The following is a 22,751-nucleotide window of genomic DNA, read 5'->3' as shown; positions in this document are numbered from 1 at the left end:
ATAACTTCACAGAGAAAACATCACTATGCTACTATACTTTGTGAGCTTGCTTTAAAAGGGAACATTCCACCCGTTTATTCTGCTTAAATATACTAAGAATCAAGAAAAAGACAAAAATCAAGAGCAAAACTACACTTGACAGAAACTCAAAGGCCTGAGAAAGACTCAAACAAAAATGTTCAAAAGAAAAGCAGAAAAAGGACACAAGGTTCAATGACTGGTTGTGGGAATCATTTGCTTTACTGACCTCATAAAATAATCTCGAGCTCATTTAATAACCGCCTTCACTAAATCTCAAAACAGACATCAATGGGAAAAACAGATCAAGATTTCACTTTCTCTCACTTTCCTTTCTAACAAGCAGGAAAATAGCCAAAAGGAAAAGGAAAGCATGTAATTAGTTGATAAACTGAGTGGCAGTTTCCTGTGAGTTTCCCTAAACTCCAAATCAAACATCATAATGGGTCTCAGGTGCACTAGAGATGTTTCAAGGAAGACACATGTGCCAGTATTCCCAAAACACATAATTCTCAGGCTGCGTCTAGGGCACAGTTGATGAAAGGACACAGAAATTGAGAGTGGGAAATGTAAAAAGTATAGAAAATGCAGCTCATTTTTGTTTTCTTGTACCCATCTGTGAGTCATAATTTTAGCTTACAATATTTTAATATCTGAAAATAAAAAGGTAGCAGGGGACACAACAAAAACACATCCACACAAAGAGCAAACAGTTCCATCACAGAAGTTTTTAAATCACTAGAAACAACTGTTAATTATCAACAGATATAGAAAATGATTCTTCTAACTTTAAATTTCCGACAGCTGTCAACCCACCTCATCTTCAACTTGGTGATTTTGTCTCTTTGATTTTTAAAATACTTTTAGATGAATAGATCTTACAGGATAAAAATCTTAGATGGGTCAGATGCTATATACTTTTTTAATCCATTCCTGCTGGCTTGAACTACTGGTGGTACGAGCCATCCTATGGACCGTCATGCCTCTACCACTGGTGGTTGAAGCCACCCAGCAGTAAGATACAAGAATTACAGCTCCATTGTGAACATGTTAAATTATGCCGAAAAGGAACAAAAACAAAAACAAAAACAAACACAAAACCAGAAAGGGACAGAATTATCCTCCAATAAGAGAGACGACTAGGCTTGGAGTTAGGAGACCTAAATCCCAGGCAAAATTAACATTGGACATTAAGCTAGTTACTTAAGTGTGTCTGGGGTTCTTCACCTCAGTACTGCACATTTTAGGAAGAGCCCAATGACAACCTCATGACATACCTTTGGCTCAGACCCACTGGACCCCTCTTCTTCATGAAGGTTAAACCGTGGTTTGCCATCAGCAGCAGAAGTCCTACTCATCTTTTTCACACTGACAGGCACACAGGGTTTAGGCTCTTCTATTACAAGCTTGCTGGTTTCTTCCAGAGATCTCTGATATGCTGCTAGTGGGGATGGTGGTTCCTCAGCACGACCAGATCCGTGCATTTTTGGTTTCAGAGTTTCCTTAGCACTCTGTTTTCCTATATCGTTTTGGGATTCTAGAAAGTGAGATTTTGTCTTTGCTTCTGGAGCGACTTCTGCATGGCTTCCATTTGCTTCAAATTTTCCAGGTTCTCCTTTGAGATATGAGGTAATAGAATCTCTACACTGATCTGGGCTGGAAAAAATAAAAATGTGCAAATTACAATGGCATCGCATGGCTTCAGAACATCTAAAGTTTACTGCCGCACAAAACAGGAAGGCATGAAGGATTCAAACTGTGAGGGGCCAGTATGGATGGGGATATGAGGAGGTACACATAGGCTCCAGGCCTTCCCTACAACCCAAATCTAAATCTAGCTGTCTGTACTGTCATTTAAAAAAGAATTGTACCTCTATAGCTACTTAAGTTCCATCTCTTGAAAAGTGTTCATGGTCATATCTACAGATCCAACCCAACTAATCTAAAATATTGTTGTATCATTAGTAAAAATTAACAAATAAAACATCTCCAAACAACAAAGTGAACCGCTAACATGAAACTCTGGCATCCCCAAGAGCCTCAAGTTTTGGTTCTGTACATATTTTCAGCTATGAATCCAGGTTTCACACTTTTCCAATTCTAACACCTCTACCTGAACCTCAACTCTTTCCACTTCTGACTTCTGTTGACCCTCCTGGTGAGCAGATGTTAGTATACCCCATTGTCTCTGCTTATTTTTGAGGAATGATTTCCTTTACCATTAAAAATTTCTTTTAAATTGACTTCTAATGTTTTTATTAATTTTAGTATATTCATTTTGTAGCTTGTATACACTTTTTAGTGTCTTTGCTTATAACCTGAAGGCAGCATGCATTATAGTAATATTTATAATTTATATACACATACATATATATACATACATACTCGATTTTTTTTTGGGGGGGGTACCAGGGATCAAACCCAGAACCTTGCACTTGCAAGGCAGGTGGTGGAACACTGAGCTAAATCCCCAGCCTGCCTATTCTTTTGAATCAAGTTTTGATTACCTGAACACATGTATTTTTAAAAAGATATTAATAGTACATTCTATTCTGCATGTGTAAAGACAAACTCATTGTCCTGTGGAAATCCTGTAAGATCCATATCTTTATGACTTGTTTCTAATTTTTAATTCCCCCCATCCACATTGCTTGCCTGAGTTCCCCTACCTATGCCTATTTATATCAGAAGCAAAATTCCTGTCATTTTCCTGCTTTTATGAAATAAGATGTCTGAGCATTTCTTCTATATAATTTATTGGCAGAGCCTATATTAAATAAGGATTCTGGCCAGTTTAATAATGATGAACATCTTTTCTATATTTACTTCTTGATAGGCAACTAAATATTATGTAACCACACCTGAACATAAACATCAAAGTTAGTACCATTTGTCTTTTCTGTAGTCTCTTTCCTAAGCTGTATATAGAATTTATTGTTGCCTTCATTTTTCAAAAAGTTTTATAAACTTTTCTTTGCAAATTTTATAGTCTCCAAAGAGAAATTTTTTGTTGAGTGACAGGCTTACCAGAAATGTTATATATGCTTATGAAATAGCAGCAGCTCTCTTGCATCCAACTTAAACTTATCACTAGTTGCCACCAAAGTAAAAAACATCTTAGTCTGATGTGTGGGTAAGTAAAAATAATGCCTGCTTTTACCAAGAGGTTACTATTTGTACAAGCCATCTGGTAGGTAGTTTACTTGCTTTCTTTTGTAATCTATATTCTTTTTTGGTACCGGGGATCGAACTCGGGTCTTTACGCTTGCAAGGCAGGCCACCAAACCCCTGAGCTAAATCCCTGGCCTGTAATCTATATTCTTGTCTGAGGGAAATGGTCATAAAAAAAAAGAATAAGAGCTTAGAAATTTGTCCAAAGTTGCAAAGTATCTACCTAATGGTGATAGGATTTGACTCAATGTTTTGGGGACTGTCGACTTATCTTTCTAAAGCAGGGCTAATATAAAAATGAACCAGGTTCATATTCAGAGAATTATTTTGGTTATAAGCAAATGTCTTTCATGGCATTTTATTTTATTTTATTTATTTTTTGGTACCGGGGATTGAACTCAGGTCCTTGCGCTTGCAAGGCAGGCCACCGAACCGCTGAGCTAAATCCCGGCTTTCATGGCATTTTAAAATAATTATATACAGAAAAGTAGGAAGGTATATAGAATGTTAACAGTTTCCTCAGTATAGTAGGCGGACAGATGCTTTTTCTTTTAGCTTGTCTGTATTTTCTACATTAAGGTATTTTTAAAAATATACCCAAAGATAGAAGTCCACCAAAAAATAATTTTCCTTTTGGGGGGGTAATATACCCAAAGATAGAAGTCCACCAAAAAATAATTTTCCTTTTTGGTGGTGGTCACTGAACTCAGGGCCTGACATGTAGTTTTACCTATAAAGTGCTTTCCTGTAACCCTTTCACCAACATTTTAAGGGTAGTTATTTCTACATGATGGCATTATATTGACTTTTTAAAAATCTTTGTTTTAAAATTTTGTATAATAAGCATATTTTTAGCTGGAAACAAGAAATTTTTATGGTACAAGAATACCACAAGCAATAAATTATAACAGTCTTCTAAGTTAAAAGAAATACAAATCTTTGACATGTATGTTAATTTTTTTTTGTCTTTCTACCTCAGGTTTTCAAAATTATATTTAAATTTAAATTCACTTTTCTCTTTCCAGATTAGCATAATGGACCACCTTTCAAAGCAGGCATTATCCAAAAGCTGGGATGGTAATTTAGAAAGAGTCATGCTAAAAAGCATCTACTTAAAACAAAGTTAATTTATTTTTTGTACCAGGGACAGAACTCGGGACCTTGTGCTTGCGAGGCAGGCAGCGGAACCACTGAGCTAAATCCCCGGCCCCGAAACAAAGTATTTTCAACAGACACACAACACTTCACGTTCCCCCTCTTCATGAAACAGAGTCATACCTGCCTTCCAGTCGGTCTAGTAACCCACCAGTTATTCTTCGAGCTTGAGCGGGTGAATCTAGACTTCCACTTGATGTCTCGTTCTGCCAACCTGTAATTGAAGACATTTCCAGTTCCGCTTGCTGAACACGTTTAAGAATAGCCTGTACTTTTTCTTCTGTCATTTCCTCAGACTCTACTCCTTCTTCAAGTTGAATGTCCTCAAACAGAGATTTGAGTTTTTCTTCCGTCATCTCCTCATCAGGACCAGATTTTCCTTTCTCCTGCTGCTCAGAGCTTATGCCTACTTTTCTAGTCTGTTTCAATGGCTCTGCTGCTTTAACATCTTTTGGGACCCCAGCCAAACTTCCAAGGTATTGCGGATACTCACTCAGACACACATCCTCCAACTGGCTCTCATCTACTTCCACTGCTTCAGGCATTTCTGTTAAAGGTACTGAGTCTTCCATTTTGCTGTCTTCTAAGGAAGAGTCTTCTGCAGTTACAACTGGAGGTCCATCTGCTGATTGCACTACATTTCCCTGGGAAGGCACTAGCCCATCACTCAGTCTACTAGGGGTCCTAAGGGGAGACTCTATGCTAGAGAGATCACTAAAATAATCATCTTGCTGCAAAGGGGTGGGTGGTGTGTAGTGCAACCCTGTGGGGGTCTCCAGTTCCACTTGAAGGGGAGGATAACCTATGGAAGACAGTACATTTGGACTGACTGGGATGAATTAGAGCACATCAAACAAAAACACATGGAATGACTAAAAGTATATCAGGTATGAAAATGCATGATGAATTACAGAACAATGTTGATAATTGATTGGTTTAGTTCAGTTAAGTGAAATACAATGAAATAAAAAGCCTAGTGCAAACTCCAGTAAAATAGAAATGCTAATGAAGATACCAATTGCTTATCAACTTTGGTACTTTTAATACATTAACTTAAATATACAGACTAATTCAATATAAAATTAGTTGTCATTATTTAAGACATTTATTTCATGGCCAATTATCCTTCTAGCTTTAGCATGCAAAATTAATTCTGTGGTGGACTGAAAATAGCAAACCACAAGAAAACAATTTTGTAATTAATTATCTATAACTTATTTTTAAAGTGGTACATATGAGCAATACAGTACAACTTTAATTCTTGTTGCATAAGAAATTTTCAGGATATACAAACTTAAAATCTTCAGAAAGAAACGTTATTAGATTTTAGAGCAGTAGCACTGGGTAAAACTGAAGAGACGTTAGGAAAAGGACTTAAAAAGTTGAAAAAGTACAGAAGAGTCCCACGTAAAGTTTCCAGGTGTCATAATGTGACAGAGATGAAAGGGTTGTGGTATAAATGGAGGTCTTGGTGAAGCTGGTGGTGGCATCCACTTACAAACATGAATCAAGGAGAAGAAATGATACACAGAGAGGAGGAAACAGTTTGCAAAGCGCACTCTGAATATTCTTGACAATGCTATAAAACAGGGAATTCACTAACCAGCCTACAAGAATGGGACGGAGGGAGCTGATCCCTGCTTTTAAACAGTGCTGTGTGAATTACTGAAGTATTTTTCTACCTTAGCAGAGAGAAAAGTCAACAGTGGTCTGGTCATGTTGAGGAAAGGAAGTTTTGTAGAAATTCAATGAAGAGGAGAGATAGGAAAACATTTTTTAAAAGCAACAATGCGCATTTCCTGAGTTATTGGTCTAGACACACTGAAGACTACTTTTTCCACCAAGCCAAGGTAAATACCAAGTTAGCTATTGTTATAATTCAAATGACTGTAAGTGCACAGTTTTCAGTTATGATCATTTGTAAACCAGAATCTTGTTGGAAAATTGGTAAGATTACCTGAGGTTTATAATGTGCATAAATGAAACTCATATTTACCTAAGTAGTTTCATTTTTTTGAAACACCAAAATTTAAGTAATTTTAAAACAAGGAACATACTAAGATACAGCAACAAAAAGCCTACATGAACTTACTTTAATGATATTCTCATTTAAAATGTTAAATGAAGCTTCCAAGAAAGCTGCTTTTGTGTTTGGTGATTTTTTTTTTTTTTTTTTTTTTTTTTTTTTTTTTTTTTTTTTTTTGAAATTTTTTATTTTTGTTTCTTTGTTTGTTTTTTTGAGACAAATTCTCACTATGTAGTTGAGACACACCTGGAACTCACTATGTAGCCCAAGCTGGTCTCAAACTCACAGTGATCCTCCTGCTTCAGCCTCCTGAGTGCTGGGATTACAGTCATGTGCCACCATGCCCATCTTGGTGATCTTTTCAATTAGTGTTATTTTTCTGTTTTTTTCTCAATAAAGAATATATAAACTGTACCTTGTCAATAATATAGTTTGCTATATATTATCTCTATTTACACAGTACAAAAGGAATCTGATTACGAATACATGGCCTCGCATATAAGGCATGGTCTTAAAGACAGCTTTTCCACCAACGTTCTATTATATTTCTAAGCTTTAGAAAAAAAATCCACTTTTATTACTTTTATAAATTTTCTGTCGACTTTAGTAAGCAGAAATTTGCTAACAATCTGAGATCTTTTCTCACATAACATTTGCAGAATTAGGAGTTAATGATTCTTGTTAATTCAACTTTGCCAGTTTAAAAAAGGAAAAATGAAGCTAGGCAGGTGGTGGTTGCCTGTAATCCCAGCCTTCATGCATCTGAGGCAGGAAGATCACAAGTATGAGGACAGTCTGAACTACATAGGGAGTTCAACACTAGCCTGGCCTGCACTAAATGGCAAGACCCTGTTTTAAAGGAAAAAAAAAAATCACTGTTTTTTTTAAACTTGGAGTAGTAGAAAAGTATCTCTAGGTCCACTCTCTGCTTTCACATCACCGATGTATTCTACTCAAAGTTCATTGTAGGAATAAATTTCATGTGTGAAGGTAAGACAGGGCTATCTTGAAAAAGAGAGTAAGGTATTTATTATGCTTTTCTTAATACCTTGATGAAAAAGCCCCAGTTTTCATAAGGGAAGATGACAATATTATAAAATTCAGCTAATGTGAAATAATTATGCTATTAGTGATATTTACGCTCACTGTACTAGAATGTATGCTGCCTTTTATGTACAATAGATGAGGTAAGGTTTCCCAAATAATAAATGACAGCATAGGAAGCTACAATAATGTTTAATAACTAAAACACTTTGACAGATTACTTTTCTAGCACATCCTTATCTGCTTAGTCCCAGCACAGTGATTTACCTTTGTACCTAAAGAATTGTACACTTTTTACTCTAATCTGATTCACTACTTGGCTTCTCGGGTGGAAACGGACTCACCATTTGGATTCTCATACATATAGATAAAAGACCAGTAGAGTTCTTTAGGTAAATATAAAAATTGAAAATGATAAAAAGAATGCATTTTCTAGGTATTCTACTGTCTTCCATTTGGCCACATAAAATATCAGAAAAACCGACTCTTTCTGATAATGAATGTTTCCTATCTCATTATTTGCATTGTATATTACAGAGGCATTTACCAGGTTTGCTCTGCCACCAGAGTGCTTACTTGCAGACTCTGGCAGACAAAATGCTATGAAAATGAGAAATTAAGGCAAGCAAACCACAATTCAGTTGATTTTACGTGACTACCTTGTCCACTTGCACTTTCAAATTTTATCAAATAATTAAATAAACATAAACACTAAATTCAATTACCATCAACAGGGTCATGGAAAACATTGTTTTCATCTGCAAAACTTCTGGTGCCTGAAATATTTCCATAATCAAATATTGGTCCTTCTAGCAGAGTCACTATATCTATCCGATTAATTTTTGTCAAAACTGAAGTTAAGGCATCAGCTGAAAAGGAGAGAAGAAAAGTTGAAACCAAATTAAATGATTTTCCTCTTGTCAGCATAATATCCAAACAAAGGCATGGCTTTTGAAGCCCTCTCGGATTTCATGGCTCCTCCTAATCCAGCTCTCCTAGGTCAGTATCGGGAGGGCTCAGAACACTTGCACTCACAGGGAAGTCAGGATCTTAAGGAACACTTTGCAAAGCTGTGTGACGGGTGACAACAGATGGCATTCATTCCACCATAACAGAGCAGATGGGCCTTAGAATAGCTAGACTCCTTTTTGAAGGGGAATCTAACATAACTTCAAAAAGTTCTTTCTCTTTTTCAGAATGTCAAAATAGGTCAGTGCTGTAGAATGCATTTTAATGAGTTACTAAGGTCAGGATGACCCAGGCAAACCCACAATAACTCACTCCACATTGCCATGGTTTAGCACTTGCCAAAGTGTAGTACCACCCCCTCCACCCATCCCAACCCAACATCATCAGCAAAGTCTCTGCTTTGACAGACCCCAGACCCAGCTGAATTCACTACTTGATCCCTAGCTCGGTCCTTTCTCCATCCCATGATGTAACAACTATAATTATTTTTCCATTTTTGATGGTCACAGAGAGAATGGCAGACAAAATGAAAAATATTATTTTCTGGTTGCTTTCCAAAAAGCTTCTTAAAAGCAGATCTTTAGAATGTTAGCACAATTAAACAAGTATAGTACTTGCTTCGGCAGCACGTATACAATTAAACAAAAGTCTTGCTGTTATTTTATGATCACTCTCTGTTTAATTTCCTATATTGTATTTAAAAGTACAGGAAATTTAAAACATTATGTGAACCCAATAGTAGGCTTATCTAAAGTATTTGGTATATGCAATTTTGAAAGTTAAAATAATATAATTTCAGCATACTTGTAGCATTTTTCCCGTCTCTGGTAACCCATTTTTTTAATAACATGAAGCTTTGAGAAATTAAGGAATTTGGATTTTCCACACGTATTTGATTGATTTCATCCACTGAAAAATTCAGTTCCCTTGCCAGTTCTGTAAAAAGAAAGAGAGTTACTAAGATCACATATTCCACTTTTACTACACACATTTTATAAAAGTAATGTTCAGCTGATACCAAGAAAAAGGAAAAAAGGGAAGGAATTGTATTATAAAGCCCACAGAAAGCTGCGGGCATTCATCTTCACATACTTGATTTCATAAGAAGCTAATGATTATACTCAGGCTGTGATTCAACTCTCCTTAGGTAATTACTTATTCCCTTGAGAGATTATTCTATAAATCTTCATTTTTTTTTCCTGTTTTTACAGAAAAGATGTTGCTTGCTTGCATTTAGTTCAGCCAAATTCTCTGTAATTTGAGCAAGTGGCATATAAGATGGGTACACAATTCATACACATGACACAGGAGATAGCAGCAGGGTGGCCCTAAGCCATCTTCTTCACTGAGCTAAATCCCCAGCCCCTACGCCATCTTCTTGAAGCACATCTTTCACATAATGCCTTCTAGTTTCATGAACTCCACTCAGTAGGTTTAATAGTGGATGACTTCAGGTTATGTCATTACATATGACATGCAGTAACTTCTGTAAAAAATAAAACGGATCTAGCTTTCTGTTCACGTACAGCCTCATACACCCATCTCATAAATGCTGAGCGTAACTCTGGGAAAATACAGATGACCTAGGTATGCGGCTGAGAGACTTTTCACTGTATATTTTTGTGTACTTTAAAAATTATCAAGTGTGTATTACCTTAAATGATTATATAAAGAGAAATGTGGTGCTCACTTCGGCAGCACATATACTAAAAAAGAAATGTGATACATGCACCCATAGGAAAGGAACTGGTTAAGGTTCTATGTCTGTGAAGAAATATTTCCAGCAAGTTAGCAAAATGAACTTGTAATAACGTCTGTCTTGTGACCAAGTGTGATATCCTGATGACACAGAGTTACAGAAAGTGCCTTGCATAGGTTACTGTTCACTGCAGATTTGAACTACTGAAAAACTGAAAACAGTACACCTATTAAAAAAGTTAATCATTGCAAAGCAGAGCTTGAAAACTATTGTGTTATGGTCTACATTTAGAAATACATAATGGTATTTACATAAATGACACCAGATCTCCATAGAAACAAAATTTAGTTTTTAATACATGCAATATACAAATACATTTTTATATTCCATGTAAAAACCAAATAATAGCCATGAATCATTAGTGGCATTGTGACCACATTGAATGTGCTAGTTATTCATTAAAGGCAAGATCTGATTTTGTAAAAAATTATAAAATTTGTAATTATAAACAAAACCTGGAAATTATTAATGATGCACATTAGGATATTAATGGTGGCTAAATTTTCTAATAATCTTCATTGAACATGTAGTTAATTCTAATTAGATAAGTTAATTGTACATTTTTTAAAGTTCTTCATCTTTGTGTTTCAGTGACAATGCTCCTACTGCTCAAGCCCAAAGTGTATCTGTTTTCTGGACACACAGTGAAAAGCAAGGAGCTACTGACCTGAAGAATTTTACAATTTGGCTTTATATCTGTCTCTCTCTCTTTTTTTTTTAAATCCCCTTGCAGTACTAAAGGTTGAGTGCTGGAATTTGAGCTTTCTGAGCAAGCACTCCACCACTAGGCTGTAATCCCTGACCTGCCTGGCTATTCTTAGGGCCCATGTTCTCCAAAAATTTACTGTAACACAGGGCTTTTAAAAAAATTGCCTTAGGGAAAATCTAGTTGTAGTGGTCATACAATATTGTAAAAAACAACATTTGCTCCAAGCTCCAGTATATTTTCAGATTTGTGTCTGATGTGGAAATATGTTTGATGATATTTGTCAGCAAGTATTTATACAGAGTAAGTTTCTTTTTAATTTAAATTTTTTAAATTTTATTTTTGGTACTGGGAATCAAACTTAGGACCTTGCGCTTGCCAGGCAGGCAAAGTGCCTCCTTGAGCAAGTGACTTTCAACTTTCATCCACCTGCAAATTATCATTCAGACACCAAAGAGATCCTCCTCCAGGCTCCTGGTCATTAGCAACATGCCCAAGAGCAGGGACAGATACGTGGCGGTGGAGTCAGATTGGCAAGAGGGGACATTCACAGGAAACATTTAGATGAAATTGTTCCCCATTATCTGGTTTCACATTCTGTCCTTTCATAATGAATAGCTGTATGAACTGTGTATGGTATGCAAGATGACTTTAGATATGACGATAACAACCATGTTTTTTGGGTGTGCATTAAAAAAATACATTCCACCTATGAGACTTATAGTTCAGACTATGTGAGGGAAGATTTTAGGGACCCTGTTAAGATCAAAACTACAGAGTGCGCCAGGCATGGTAGTACACCGTGTCATCCTGGGTAATCAGGAAGTTTAGCCAGGAAGATTACAAATTTGAGGCTAGCCTGGGCAATTTAGCGAAAGTCTATGTCAAAAAATAAAAAGGGCTGGAATGTAGCTCTGTGGTAGTTAATGTCCCTGGGTTTGCACAAAATAAAACTAAAGAACTACAAAGCAGCACTGCCCAGCTGACACAGACCCTGATCTTTGTTTTCATGGAAGCACAATGAAGCAAAATATCCCCTTAAAATGTTCTGACCAGAAATGGTTACGTATGTAACCACATTTGTGAATTGAATCGATTTACATAGCTCCTATTTTTTTAAAGTTTCAAATCAAAATTTAAACTGTCATTCCTTTTTTTCTTTTATAGATATCTTACTAGGAAAGTATTACAAAGTTTACTTTTTCTTTTTTTTGGTACTGGGGATCAAACTCTGGACCTTGTGCTTGTGAGGCAGGCAGCAGCACCACTGAGCTAAATTCCCGGCCCCACAAGGTTTACTTTTAAATAAATCTTCAGCATAAAAGTAAGTCCACTCAGCCAGGGATTTAGCTCAGTGGTGCTGCTGCCTGCCTCAAAAGTACAAGTTCGATCTCCGGTACCACCTCGCCCCACAAAGTAAGTCCACTCAAGGAAAAGCATGTGGGTGTAGCTCAATGGTAGAATGTTGCTTAGCCTTTATGAAGCCCTGGGTTCAATTCCCAGCCCAAAAATGTATTTTTAAAAAAGGAAAGAAAAGCATCAGATATTGACTTTATATGAAACCCAGGCAGGGGTTAACTCTGCTACGGCCAAAGACTGTGGTACCCCTACAGCGAGGACTGTCAGCTCAGTGGTGGAGCCCTTGCATAGCATATGAAAGACCCTGGGTCCAATCCCAATAGTGGGAGGGGAGAGCTGTTCCAAGGACATTAATCATGTTAAAGAATCTGAGTCATTTCACAGGTTTTTATTTATTTATTTATTGTAGCTTTTTTTTCCCCCTTTATATCTCCAAGTAAATCTGCTACTGGGTTAAAGGTTACTTAAGCACAAATGGCACTGTGAAGAAAAACTCTAAATTCTAGGTAAAGTCACATTTAAATTTCTATCCCTGTTATACATGTAGACAAAAACAAAACAAAACAAAACAAAAACACAAACCTTTAGAAAAATACAGAGTACAAGGTGCTGTCAGTCACATCTGAGTACTGATATGGTTAAGATTTTTTTAGTTGCTTTTTATTTTTTAAAATATATATAACTAACTTCACAGGAATAAGGAAATGGAGTGAGTGCACTCCCTACATTCAGGATATACACACTTACCTGTCCAACTAAGTCCCAGATGATCAGCTACTATTGCCATCCTGATATCTGTCCGTTCACATGGACTCTGTGGACCTACGATTTACAATTTCTTAATTAAAATAATCATCAAGAAAGATACGACACTGGAAAATTGCTTTTAGCAGTACTCAGATTTCACAGAGACTAATGCTAACACTGTACACTTAGATGTGTCCTAGCCACCTACACGAACACTTCTTTTCACATGGCTCACTTGTTTCCCACCTGCATCAGGCCAAATGTCAGACTACATGGATGCTCAAATGTAATGGGGTTGAACATGCTGACAAGCTAGCTACTTTACAACAGTTACAGAATCGTCATGTTGGTGAAAACACCGTGATGAGATTTCGACATTTGTGCTTTTACTTTGACAGAATTATGTCCATTAGCACACACAAAAAAATAAGTTTTCCCTTTTGAAAGACACCAGTATCTTCAGCATGCTTCCCTAGCTGTCTACAGTGTAGCTGGATTAAAAGGAAGAAAGAAGAGTAGATAAGACAGCACGCACAGATGACAATGGCAGAATGAGAAACTACGGTTAAGTCACTCCACAGGCAATCACGACAGTTCATGCACTAGGATCTACGAGTTGGAAAGTGTTTACAAACTAGGCTGGTCTCCAGGAGGTGAGCAAAGAGCGCTCGAGAAACCTGACTGCCTTCATTCTCACCAGTCCTCCTACTGCTCCTTTTCTCACTGCCGGCCTTTTCACTCTTTGATTTTAAAGATGCTGCCTCTGTTTTCTTATCTCTAGCAGACTTCGTGGTAACTGAAGGCTGGCCACCCCGGGAAGTCTCGGACAACGACGTGTTTCTCGAGGTACTCTCTTCCTCATCAGACAACTCCGACTGCATCTTTTTGTCTTCTTCAGAGAGGCGGTCCACAAGCTTTAAGGTCTCACCACTAATTCCCTTAAAATATTCAATGGAATGTTTACATACTTCCTTAAGCTGACTTTTCCTGACTTTAGCTGTGGTGGTGGTGGTGGTAGTTGTGGTGGTAACACAGGTGGATCTTACCTTTACTGGCAACTTGGATGGTAGCTGTTTGGCCTTACTTTGCTCTGGCTGGCCTTGCCTTTGAATGGCACATGCTTTTCTAACTGAAACTAGGTTTTCCCTGTGTGTGTTTTTTACTGGAATTCTGGACTTCATGTCTACACATGAAGAGGCAGTAAGGGGTCTGGCTTTCTCAGATCGACTAACCTGCTTCGTTTTACTTGTTTTAATATTTGGCATACGGCTTGGTGGGAAGATATCTTTTGGTGAGGTGGCTTTTATGGGAAGTTTAGATTTTCGTCTAATCCCTACCGATTGTTTTGCCTTTTGCTGCTCTCCGAGGGCGGTCTGCTTATCTCTGGTACAGTGTCCTTGTAGTACCCCTGTCTTTTTTCCTGATGAGCTTTTGACTGGATTAGCTTTCTCTGTGGTACAAGTGGGTGCAGAATGTTCTGTCAGAACTACGTTACTGTTATCTGTCTGTATAGTGGAAGAATCCAAATTGTTGTTGTTATTAAAGTTATCTTTTTGAAAATCGTGTTTTTCCTGGGGACTAGCGCCCATCTGGCTATTGGCTGTATTGGAAATCACTGTTAAAGTTTCATTTTCTAATCCCTGACAACTGGACATCCCGGCTTCTATCTTATCTGTTACTTCTCCAGGGCCTTCTTTCTTGATGGTCATAGTGGATGCAGAAATTCCCATTTTTATAGGCGTGCGCAACTTGGGGTCAACTTTAGAGGTGTTAGTGGCTGCTGCTGCTTTCTCCAAGAAGCCACTACCAGATGTGCCTTCCTGACACACGCCGCTGGTCGGGCTGCTGGGGGTAGGTTCAACTGAAGGTGCCTCTACATTCCTCTCTAGATTGGTTTCTACAGTGGTGTCCCCTGACTGTGGCTGTGGGGTGGCAGTGACCATGCTTTTATCCCCTTCCCCCTGGTCCCCTGACTTCCCTTCAGAAGTATGCTCACCAATCTGGAAAAATTGGAGCCTCTCTTCAACAAAATCCCTCTTGCTCATGTCAATTGCACCACTGCGAGTCATCTCAAACATTTTTCCTTCATGAAATGGGAAGGGGTTAGGCTCACTAGTTGGGGTACTTTCATCAGTTGGCGTTCTGGCTGGTGTGGTGTCAGGGGTCGTTGCTGGAGAACGGTCTTCCACTGCCAGACCAAATGGCTTAGTTTCATCTTCCCGTGATTTACCATCAAAAACTTCATCATCCCCTCGGTTATTGGACCAAGGGTCAAAATCTAGACCTTTGGTAGCTACTGTTTTAAAAGGAGTGGCAAATTCTTCGTCTACTTTATAACTGAAGTAAGTATCAGGAAACACCGATCTGTCAGGATGTCTGCCTTCTAGTGTGAAAAACTGGGCCCCTGACTTCTGATCATTCTTATCAGGAGTCCTTTCAGAGGAAGAACTTTTAGAGGATGGCTTTTCTTCATCTGGTCCCACCTTTCCCTCCTCCTCAATGACTTCCAGTTTACTTTGACTGAAGGAGCGATCAGCTGGTTTCAGGATGCCGTCTGTGTTCCAGACATCTTTCTTCATTTCCATGGTTTGACTGGGGAGTTTAGAATCACTCTCTGTCAGACCATCATCTTCATCTTGCAGATCATAGCCATCCAGAGAGTCGATCTCTGTGGCATCTGTGTCATGGGAAAACTCTGCGGTGGTAGCAATGGAACACTCCGTGATGGACTGGTCATTGTTCCCATTCTGAGCAGTTTCATTCTGGGTCGAATCAAGGCCAAATTCATTATCTTTTCCAGATCCATTACTTTCCGGTTCTTTCTGGCTGGAAGCCTTTTCGGCAGAAACTTTGGATTTGGACATTTCCTTTCGTTCGTCATCTGCCTCCTTTAACTTGAAGGTGTATTTTTTCACTGGGACTGGTTGATAAATAGATTCATCATCACTAGAATCACTGGCATCTGCCCCAGGAGGAACTGGTGAAGGTGGCTGCACTCTGATGACTGGCTCAGCCAGCTGGTACTTGTCGTACTCGTCTTGCAGACTGACTTCAATCATGTCTACCTCCCTTTCGGGGAGATGATGGGGCTGCTTTTCTGACTCAATGTGGTCTGCATCCAGTGGTGGAGGAGGGGGAAACTCAATATAAGCCACTCTGTTACTTTTGGGCCTTTGGACAGAGTCTTTGTTCACATTGGAAGGCATTTCCAGCTCAGCTGTGGTTTTCTCCACTGTGGCTGGCTTCAGGGAGGTAGACTTGGCCTGTTCCTCCTCCTCGGATTCCTCTGAAACCTCAGGAATTGGGCTGGGTTTGCCCGGTATGAAAGCTATGAGTGAGTCTGGGGTCTTAGATGTAAATTCGTAACTCACTTCCTCTGAGCTGGGTGTTTCTGGGGTTAAAGGGCTTTTCCCAGAGCTGTCTAGAAAGGATACTTGCTCTAGAGTGTCATCTTCTGGACTACCCTGGGGAGAAGGAGGCTGCTTTTGCTGTCTAGTTGTATAAAAAGTCCCCCTCGTTTCTTGGACTGTCTTACATTCCTGACTTATGACTTTTTTTACCCCTCCTTGTTGTATCTCCTTTTCATATTGCTTCCCCACTTGTACAAAACTGACATAAACAGGTAAAGTTTTTATGTCTTTCCCTCCCTCTGTCTGGGCTAGTGGTGCAAGTTTTTCCAATCCATCCATGGGACTGTGGTCGAAGACATCACTAGAAGGAGAATCCTTTCCTGGGCTAAACTCTAAAGAGTCAGGAGATTTGGTAGGGGAAGTTTCAGTTTCATCAAGAGGTGGGCATAAGCCTACATAACTCTGTTTGGAAACTCTGCTGATCTCTGAATAGGTAACCTTTTCATCTTCTACAGAATTAAAGTGCTGTGTCTCAACTGTCTCTTTATTCATACTTGATTGGGGCAATTTTTGTGATAGTTCATGTTTTGGAAATGTCGACTGTTCACAAAAACCATCAGTAATATTGGAAGACAGCACCCTCCTCTGGTCAGCAACTCTGACTGGAATATGGGACACTGCTGAGCTCTCGCTTCTCCTGGGAGGTTGATTAAGAGCTCCACCCAGATGTTCCCCATCTTTAACAACGTAATCCCTGTACAAGACCTTCTTGGAGGGAGATTTTACAGTCATTTCCTTAATTTCTGAGAGAGAGCCATTTGTTAACAAATTGTGTTCTCTCTCAGTCACAGACATAAATTCACTCTTTTGTTCAACACTTTTGCTTTCAGAGTGACCAATGTGATTCTCTCTTACATCATGAACAAGTACATGTGAAAGTTTGTCTTTCTGTGACTTATTGTTAGTGGCTCCAGAACTTTCCCATGTTCTAAAGACCTTTTTGTCCCATGGTCCCTTGGCTGCTAAATCTGAGGTTACACTGCATGCCAAGTCTGTAGCCTGTTGCTGAGGACAATAGTCAGGCACTGCTTTACTTGACATTTCAGTTCTCTGTTTGTTCACATCATCAGAGCCAGCATCATTTACAACAACTTCATTGCTCTGGGCATGCTCCCCGTTAGCTTTTAATAATGTTACATCTTTTTGCATAGATACGCTTTCCTCTGAGACGTCTATCGCCTTCTGTTTTTCTCTAGCCAAAACTTGGTAGACAGGTAGTTTGCTTTCCTGTGGCTTTTTAACTGGGATTCTGGATTGGCCATCTGGCTTTCTGTCTTCTTGAATCACATCCTTACTTTTTGCATGTGTTCCTTGTTCAAATTTTAATCTAATGGAACTGAGTTTCGACTGTTTCAGCTGAAATCCAGACTGGGGCCCTTCTGGTGCTTTGCTTTGTGAAGCACCTCCTTTGGCTTCCACGGTGGACTTGCCATCCTCACTCTGTTGGGAAAGGACCCTCTTTTCTGGGCTGCTGGGCACGCTGGATGCTTTCCTGTCCTCAGCCTGGGGGAAGCCTTGTCCATCAGGGCCTTGCTGCCTTGCCTTAACCCACTCATCATTGGATGCCAACAGTTCTGTTAGTACTTTCTCAGGGCTGCTACTGGTAGAGCTTTGAGAAGAATATTCTTTGCCATTTTTGGAGGGTGGCTTTTTCTCTGGGGACTGCAGTTCATCATTTAGCTTCTCGGTTTTGTCACGAAAAAACTGTGAGACTTCAGTCAGTTTTTCTTCAGCCTCCTTCACAGTCCTGTCCACCCTATCTTCATATATCAACTTCTCTCTACCTCTGTCTAATCTGTCCTCAGTAAAGCGCATCCACATGGCATGTTTTGGACTACTAACATCGCCAGAGTAGTGCAATACTGTCACTTTATCAAAATGCTCATCTTTAGACACTTTACCTACACCATTTTCAGACACATCTTTATAGATTTTGGAGAGAATTTCTTTTTTGGGGGCAGTGGCTACTTTTTCTCTGGGCCGCTTATCAGACCCCTGTAACTCTGAGCTAGGGGGTCCTGTATGGTCTGTAACCGATTCCTCAGTATCAGAGTGAGACACATCTAGCTTTTCTGACAGAAGCATTTTCTCAGCAAACCTGTAAGACTCCCCTCTTAGTTCTGACAACTCATCGTCATGGTATTCTACGGAGTGCTGACTCAAAAGCTTCAGGGTTTTATAAGAGTCATCAGATATGAGTTGCGCAGAACTAGGGCGGCTGTCTTCTTCTTGTGACACTGGAGTGTTCACCCTGGAAGACTCCAGGTAAGAAGGCAATGACTCTTCTGCAGTTAGTTCTTCTTCTTCTTGCTGACCCTGCTCCTCTGGACAAGGAAAAGCATCGTGTTTTTCTGGCAGAAAATCTTTTAGGTTAATATCTCCCCGGGATAAGTCTTTCTGATACACATACATTTCTTTTTCTGGATGCTTTTTGGTTTCTCTAATAATGACTTCAGTGGGCTCAGCCTGGTTACCTTTTTCGATGTGGACTTCTATTATGCGCTCCAGTTTGGGTTTCATTTGGTTGTCCTTCTCTGCATGCTGGCCAGTTGTTTCAGCAGCAGACTTGTGAACATCTGGAGACACTGCCGACTTATGTTCAAACAGACCTGCCAGTTCTTTGGAGGGGTCCCGCCCGGATTGAAAGGCCTTCATGATGTCGTGGACAGACATGGTTTCCTCAATTCTTTCAGAGGCTCCATCACTGCCTGGTGGAGAATGGTAAACCGTTCTGGTTGTTGTGGTGATATGAGTCTCTTCTTTAACACGCATGCCTTTGCTCAGAACCCGACTATGGTCATCTTCTTCGCTTGTGGCTTTCATTTGAAATGCTTTCACTTTTTCTTTAATACTAGAGGTGGTGGGTTTTGGTTCTAGTTCCATAAATGTTGGTGAAGGTTTGGGTGACACAGGCTCCTCTGGTTGGGACTGGGGAACATCCCCAGAAGAGGGCTCATAGCTCCTGATAACGTGAACCACTTCAGTCCTTGTTTCTGTGATGACAGGCGGGATGGGGACTTCCTGAAAAAGTGGTTTAGGACCAGTGCTTTCTGCACTTTGTGGGGCCGAAGGTGTTTTTTCACTTCTTGTTTCAAAGCCACTGTCAGACAAGGGACTTTTATCTTGGTCATGTTGGGAAAAGTCATCTGGAGACTCTAAAATAGTATCTGTTCCAAAAAAGGAGTCAGCCATTTTACATAATTCCTTCTCAGAGGTGGAAGGCCTCATGGAGGCTGGCGGCATTTTGAGTTTGTGTTCCTGCAGGGCAATTGCTGGTTTCAGAATTCTTTTCTGTCTCTCTTCACCATCCTTCTTTGCATCCTCAAACTTGTACTTTAAGTTTGTGAATGAACTGCTCCCAATATCATTGGTTAGGTAATCAATGACTTTGGTCCAGTTGTAATCCTTTTCGGAGGCAGCTTTTGCTTTTACTTGCACTCTCTCTGGCAGGGATGGAGAGCGGCTCGCAGCATGTTGTCTTGCTTCCCTTATTTCTTCAGAACTGAATTCTATCCAGTCATCTTCGGGAGAGTGTCCTTTGTCACTCTTTGGTGATTTGGGTGGTCCTTTGCTATCTACACACACATCCTTTTTAAGGATTTCACTCACTTTCACTAAATCTTCCTTTACTTTCTCAACAATTTTGAAAGGTTCTTCATCATCAATTCTCCCTTCCTTGGGGAGGTCAGGTTGAAATGGCTTCTCCTCAGGCACGTCTGTCTGTAGTATTGCAGTCATCCGCATAAGGTCCTCCTTCATTTCAGCCACATCTTTGAGTATCTCCTGACTAGAAGATAAAGACGACGGTGTGGACAACTTAAGCGCAGAGGGTGTGAGGAACAAAGATGACTTCACTGGAGATGACATTCGACTGCAATGGGGCTGAGGACGTGTTTCCGTAGTCAATGTTTTAATGGGTGACAGCAAGGCTGATGCTGATTTTGTAATTGAATTAGAGTCTGGAAGTTTCTTTAATGCTGGTTCAGGCAAAACATTGACTACAGAGTATACTGGCACTGTTATTATAGATGAAGTTACAGATGAGGTAGTTGCAGAAATTGATGACCCAAGGGATGTGTAGAGTGCACTTGCGGAAGGAGCTCTGAGGGACTGAAAAGCTGATGGTGCTGCAGAAACATATGACCTGAGTGGGGAAAATGGCATTGCTGTTGTGGCAGAAAATACTTTCTCAACTGTGTCAGTGGCTGCATTCACCACAGAGCTTACAGAGTTTGTAGCTGAAGAAATTTTGTCCTGTAATGTGGCAGTGGCTTTGCACCCATTAATTAAAGTTGAAGTTGATGGATATTTCAGAGGAGAAATAGATCCATTGACTAAGGGTACCTCTGCATGTCCAGTGATCTGTTTCAAGGGTGACGAGAGGGAAGATACCGTTGTAACTTTAGCTGGCGAGATAATATCAGCTGCTGATTTAGCTGGAGACACCACTGACTTTAAGGGTGAAGACATTAGAGGTGCTGCTGATGTAATAATTGACTTAAATGGCAAACTTGAGGAATACATATTAATATTTGATTTGGGGGAGGCAGGGGGTGTCATAGTGATTGATGACCTCTCCAAAAGAGACCCTGCTGTAGTCACGGGAGAGGTTCGAGAGGAAAATGTAGAATTGGTTGCCAGCCCTTTTAAAGGTGTAGCCTCTGTGTTTGTGGGAGCTCTAACCAGGGTACCAGAGGCAGCTTGGATACTGTATGGAGACTGTGACACCACTGTTTTTATTGGCGAAGAAATTGTCCGAAAAGATCTAATTGGAGATGCCACATCACTAATGGATTTAACTGAAGATGTAGTTGATGCACCTAATGTTGATTTGATTGGAGAAGGAGTCGAAACAGACCATATTGATTTTAACGGAGAAGCTGATGGCGTATTAGAGGAAGAACTTGATAAGGAAGTGAAGCCTGACTTGGCCGGCCCAGGCACTGTAATCGGAGCTGTTGTCCAGGACTGGTATGGTCTTGTAGAAAAGAATGGCTTGTATGAGTAAGTAGTAGGGAGGGATCTTGTTGCTCCTGCACTCCGTTCAACTGTTTCTTAAATTTAAAAATGAAATCAAACACAAAAATCAACAAAAATGGTTGAGAAACAGAGAGACCAGAGAAAAAATTGGTCAGTAAACTTTGAAATATTACAAAAGCAAGTACAATTGTTTGCATGATTTAGAATGGAAGAGGCAAAAGGAACAATTACGTAAAAAAGAAAAAATAAATTTCTACAGACATAACTAATCCAAAGTTGAAAAAACAAAAGAAAAATAACAAAATAAAAAACAGAGCAATGTGAAATGAAAGACAGGAAAGGCACATTGCAACCAAATAGGCCAATGATGAAAAATAGAAAACATGAGGAAAGAATTAATGATGAGAAAAATAACCACAATGGAAAACTGTTCCTTTACTTCCTATTGACTTTCTTATGTGCTGGTTTTGAAATTTCAGTAGCCATTCTGTTTTGCCTGTATAGCTATGATCATTTTGTGCAACCATAGGACTCATTTTAATAATTTCTAATGTTCACTTTCCTAGAGCCTTTCCATGATACAGATTGCACCTACTTAGAACCATATCAATAAAGGAATCTATACATCACGTAGCTAAAACCCTTTTTTAGAAAACCACTCAAACCTATTTCATGCAGAATCCAGAAAGTATTAAAAGACAGGCAACTGGTGTGCAAACTGTGAAGCCACTGGATTTTAAATCTTTATCCTCCATGCACAATTCGGTTATGCTCCACACCCATAAAAAGCCAATAAGAGCAAGAAATTTTCTGAGTCAGAATTTTAAACAAAGAAAAGGAATGTTTGCATTTATCTTTTCCATGCAGTATATTCCTTTTGATGAAGGGGAAAAGAAAATGTAACATGAAATGAATATAAAATGCATGTGTACACAAAAAGGGGAGAAAAAAAAAACAGAAAATATGGTCCATGGTTACCGTAAGCAAGCAAAGCAACTGAAAACATTTTATCATGCGCAATATATCATGGCAAACAAGCCAATGAAGTAATACAATTTGTATGCTGTATTATGCACAATATGTAACCTTTAAAAGTACTTTCACAAGAGCCTTTAGAAAGAAGAGTACACTTTTTCCATGAGATGTGAAGTCCTGGTACCTTTTGAGATTTTAGGAAAATATTTAATACTGCACAATATAAAACACATCTGCAACTAAATATATATGTGTCTATAGCTGTCATTATGAATAAAAGCACGTAGTTAACTGCATATTTTTCATAATCGAATCTGCTTTTATTTCTCAAAAGGTATCATGGGGAAAAACTAGAAAGTAGAGTCATATTCTTAACACCTGAAATTTAAGTACCTCGGGAATATGGTATATTTGGAGATTTTGTGTATATAT

The 22,751-nt window shown here is 39.2% G+C and overlaps 1 protein-coding gene across 24 annotated transcripts in view; it reads right to left on the bottom strand.

Annotated features, from left to right (window-relative positions):
* The window catches only part of Ank3 (ankyrin 3), a 316,318-nt gene that overhangs the window by 24,219 nt on the left and 269,348 nt on the right, over nt 1-22,751 (bottom strand). For 12 of the 24 annotated variants that reach the window (XM_033766574.1, XM_033766575.1, XM_019204411.2 and 9 more), the window contains 7 exons: nt 14,951-21,418; nt 12,955-13,029; nt 9,188-9,319; nt 8,140-8,283; nt 4,838-5,146; nt 4,468-4,558; nt 1,296-1,674 (listed from right to left, as the gene is read on the bottom strand). In XM_033766574.1, the coding sequence (XP_033622465.1) occupies nt 1,296-1,674; nt 4,468-4,558; nt 4,838-5,146; nt 8,140-8,283; nt 9,188-9,319; nt 12,955-13,029; nt 14,951-21,418 (7,598 nt within the window). Of the gene's footprint in view, nt 1-1,295; nt 1,675-4,467; nt 5,147-8,139; nt 8,284-9,187; nt 9,320-12,954; nt 13,030-13,651; nt 21,419-22,751 lie in introns of all 24 variants that reach the window. The other 12 variants (XM_033766585.1, XM_019204427.2, XM_010602950.3 and 9 more) reach the window with 5 other exon arrangements.

The sequence above is a fragment of the Fukomys damarensis genome, unplaced genomic scaffold, assembly GCF_012274545.1.
Source record: "Fukomys damarensis isolate Sample0158 unplaced genomic scaffold, DMR_v1.0_HiC HiC_scaffold_20, whole genome shotgun sequence".
Classification (NCBI taxonomy): domain Eukaryota; kingdom Metazoa; phylum Chordata; class Mammalia; order Rodentia; family Bathyergidae; genus Fukomys; species Fukomys damarensis.
Note: the sequence above shows the minus strand (reverse complement) of the source record. Positions and strands in the feature narration are given on the sequence as shown.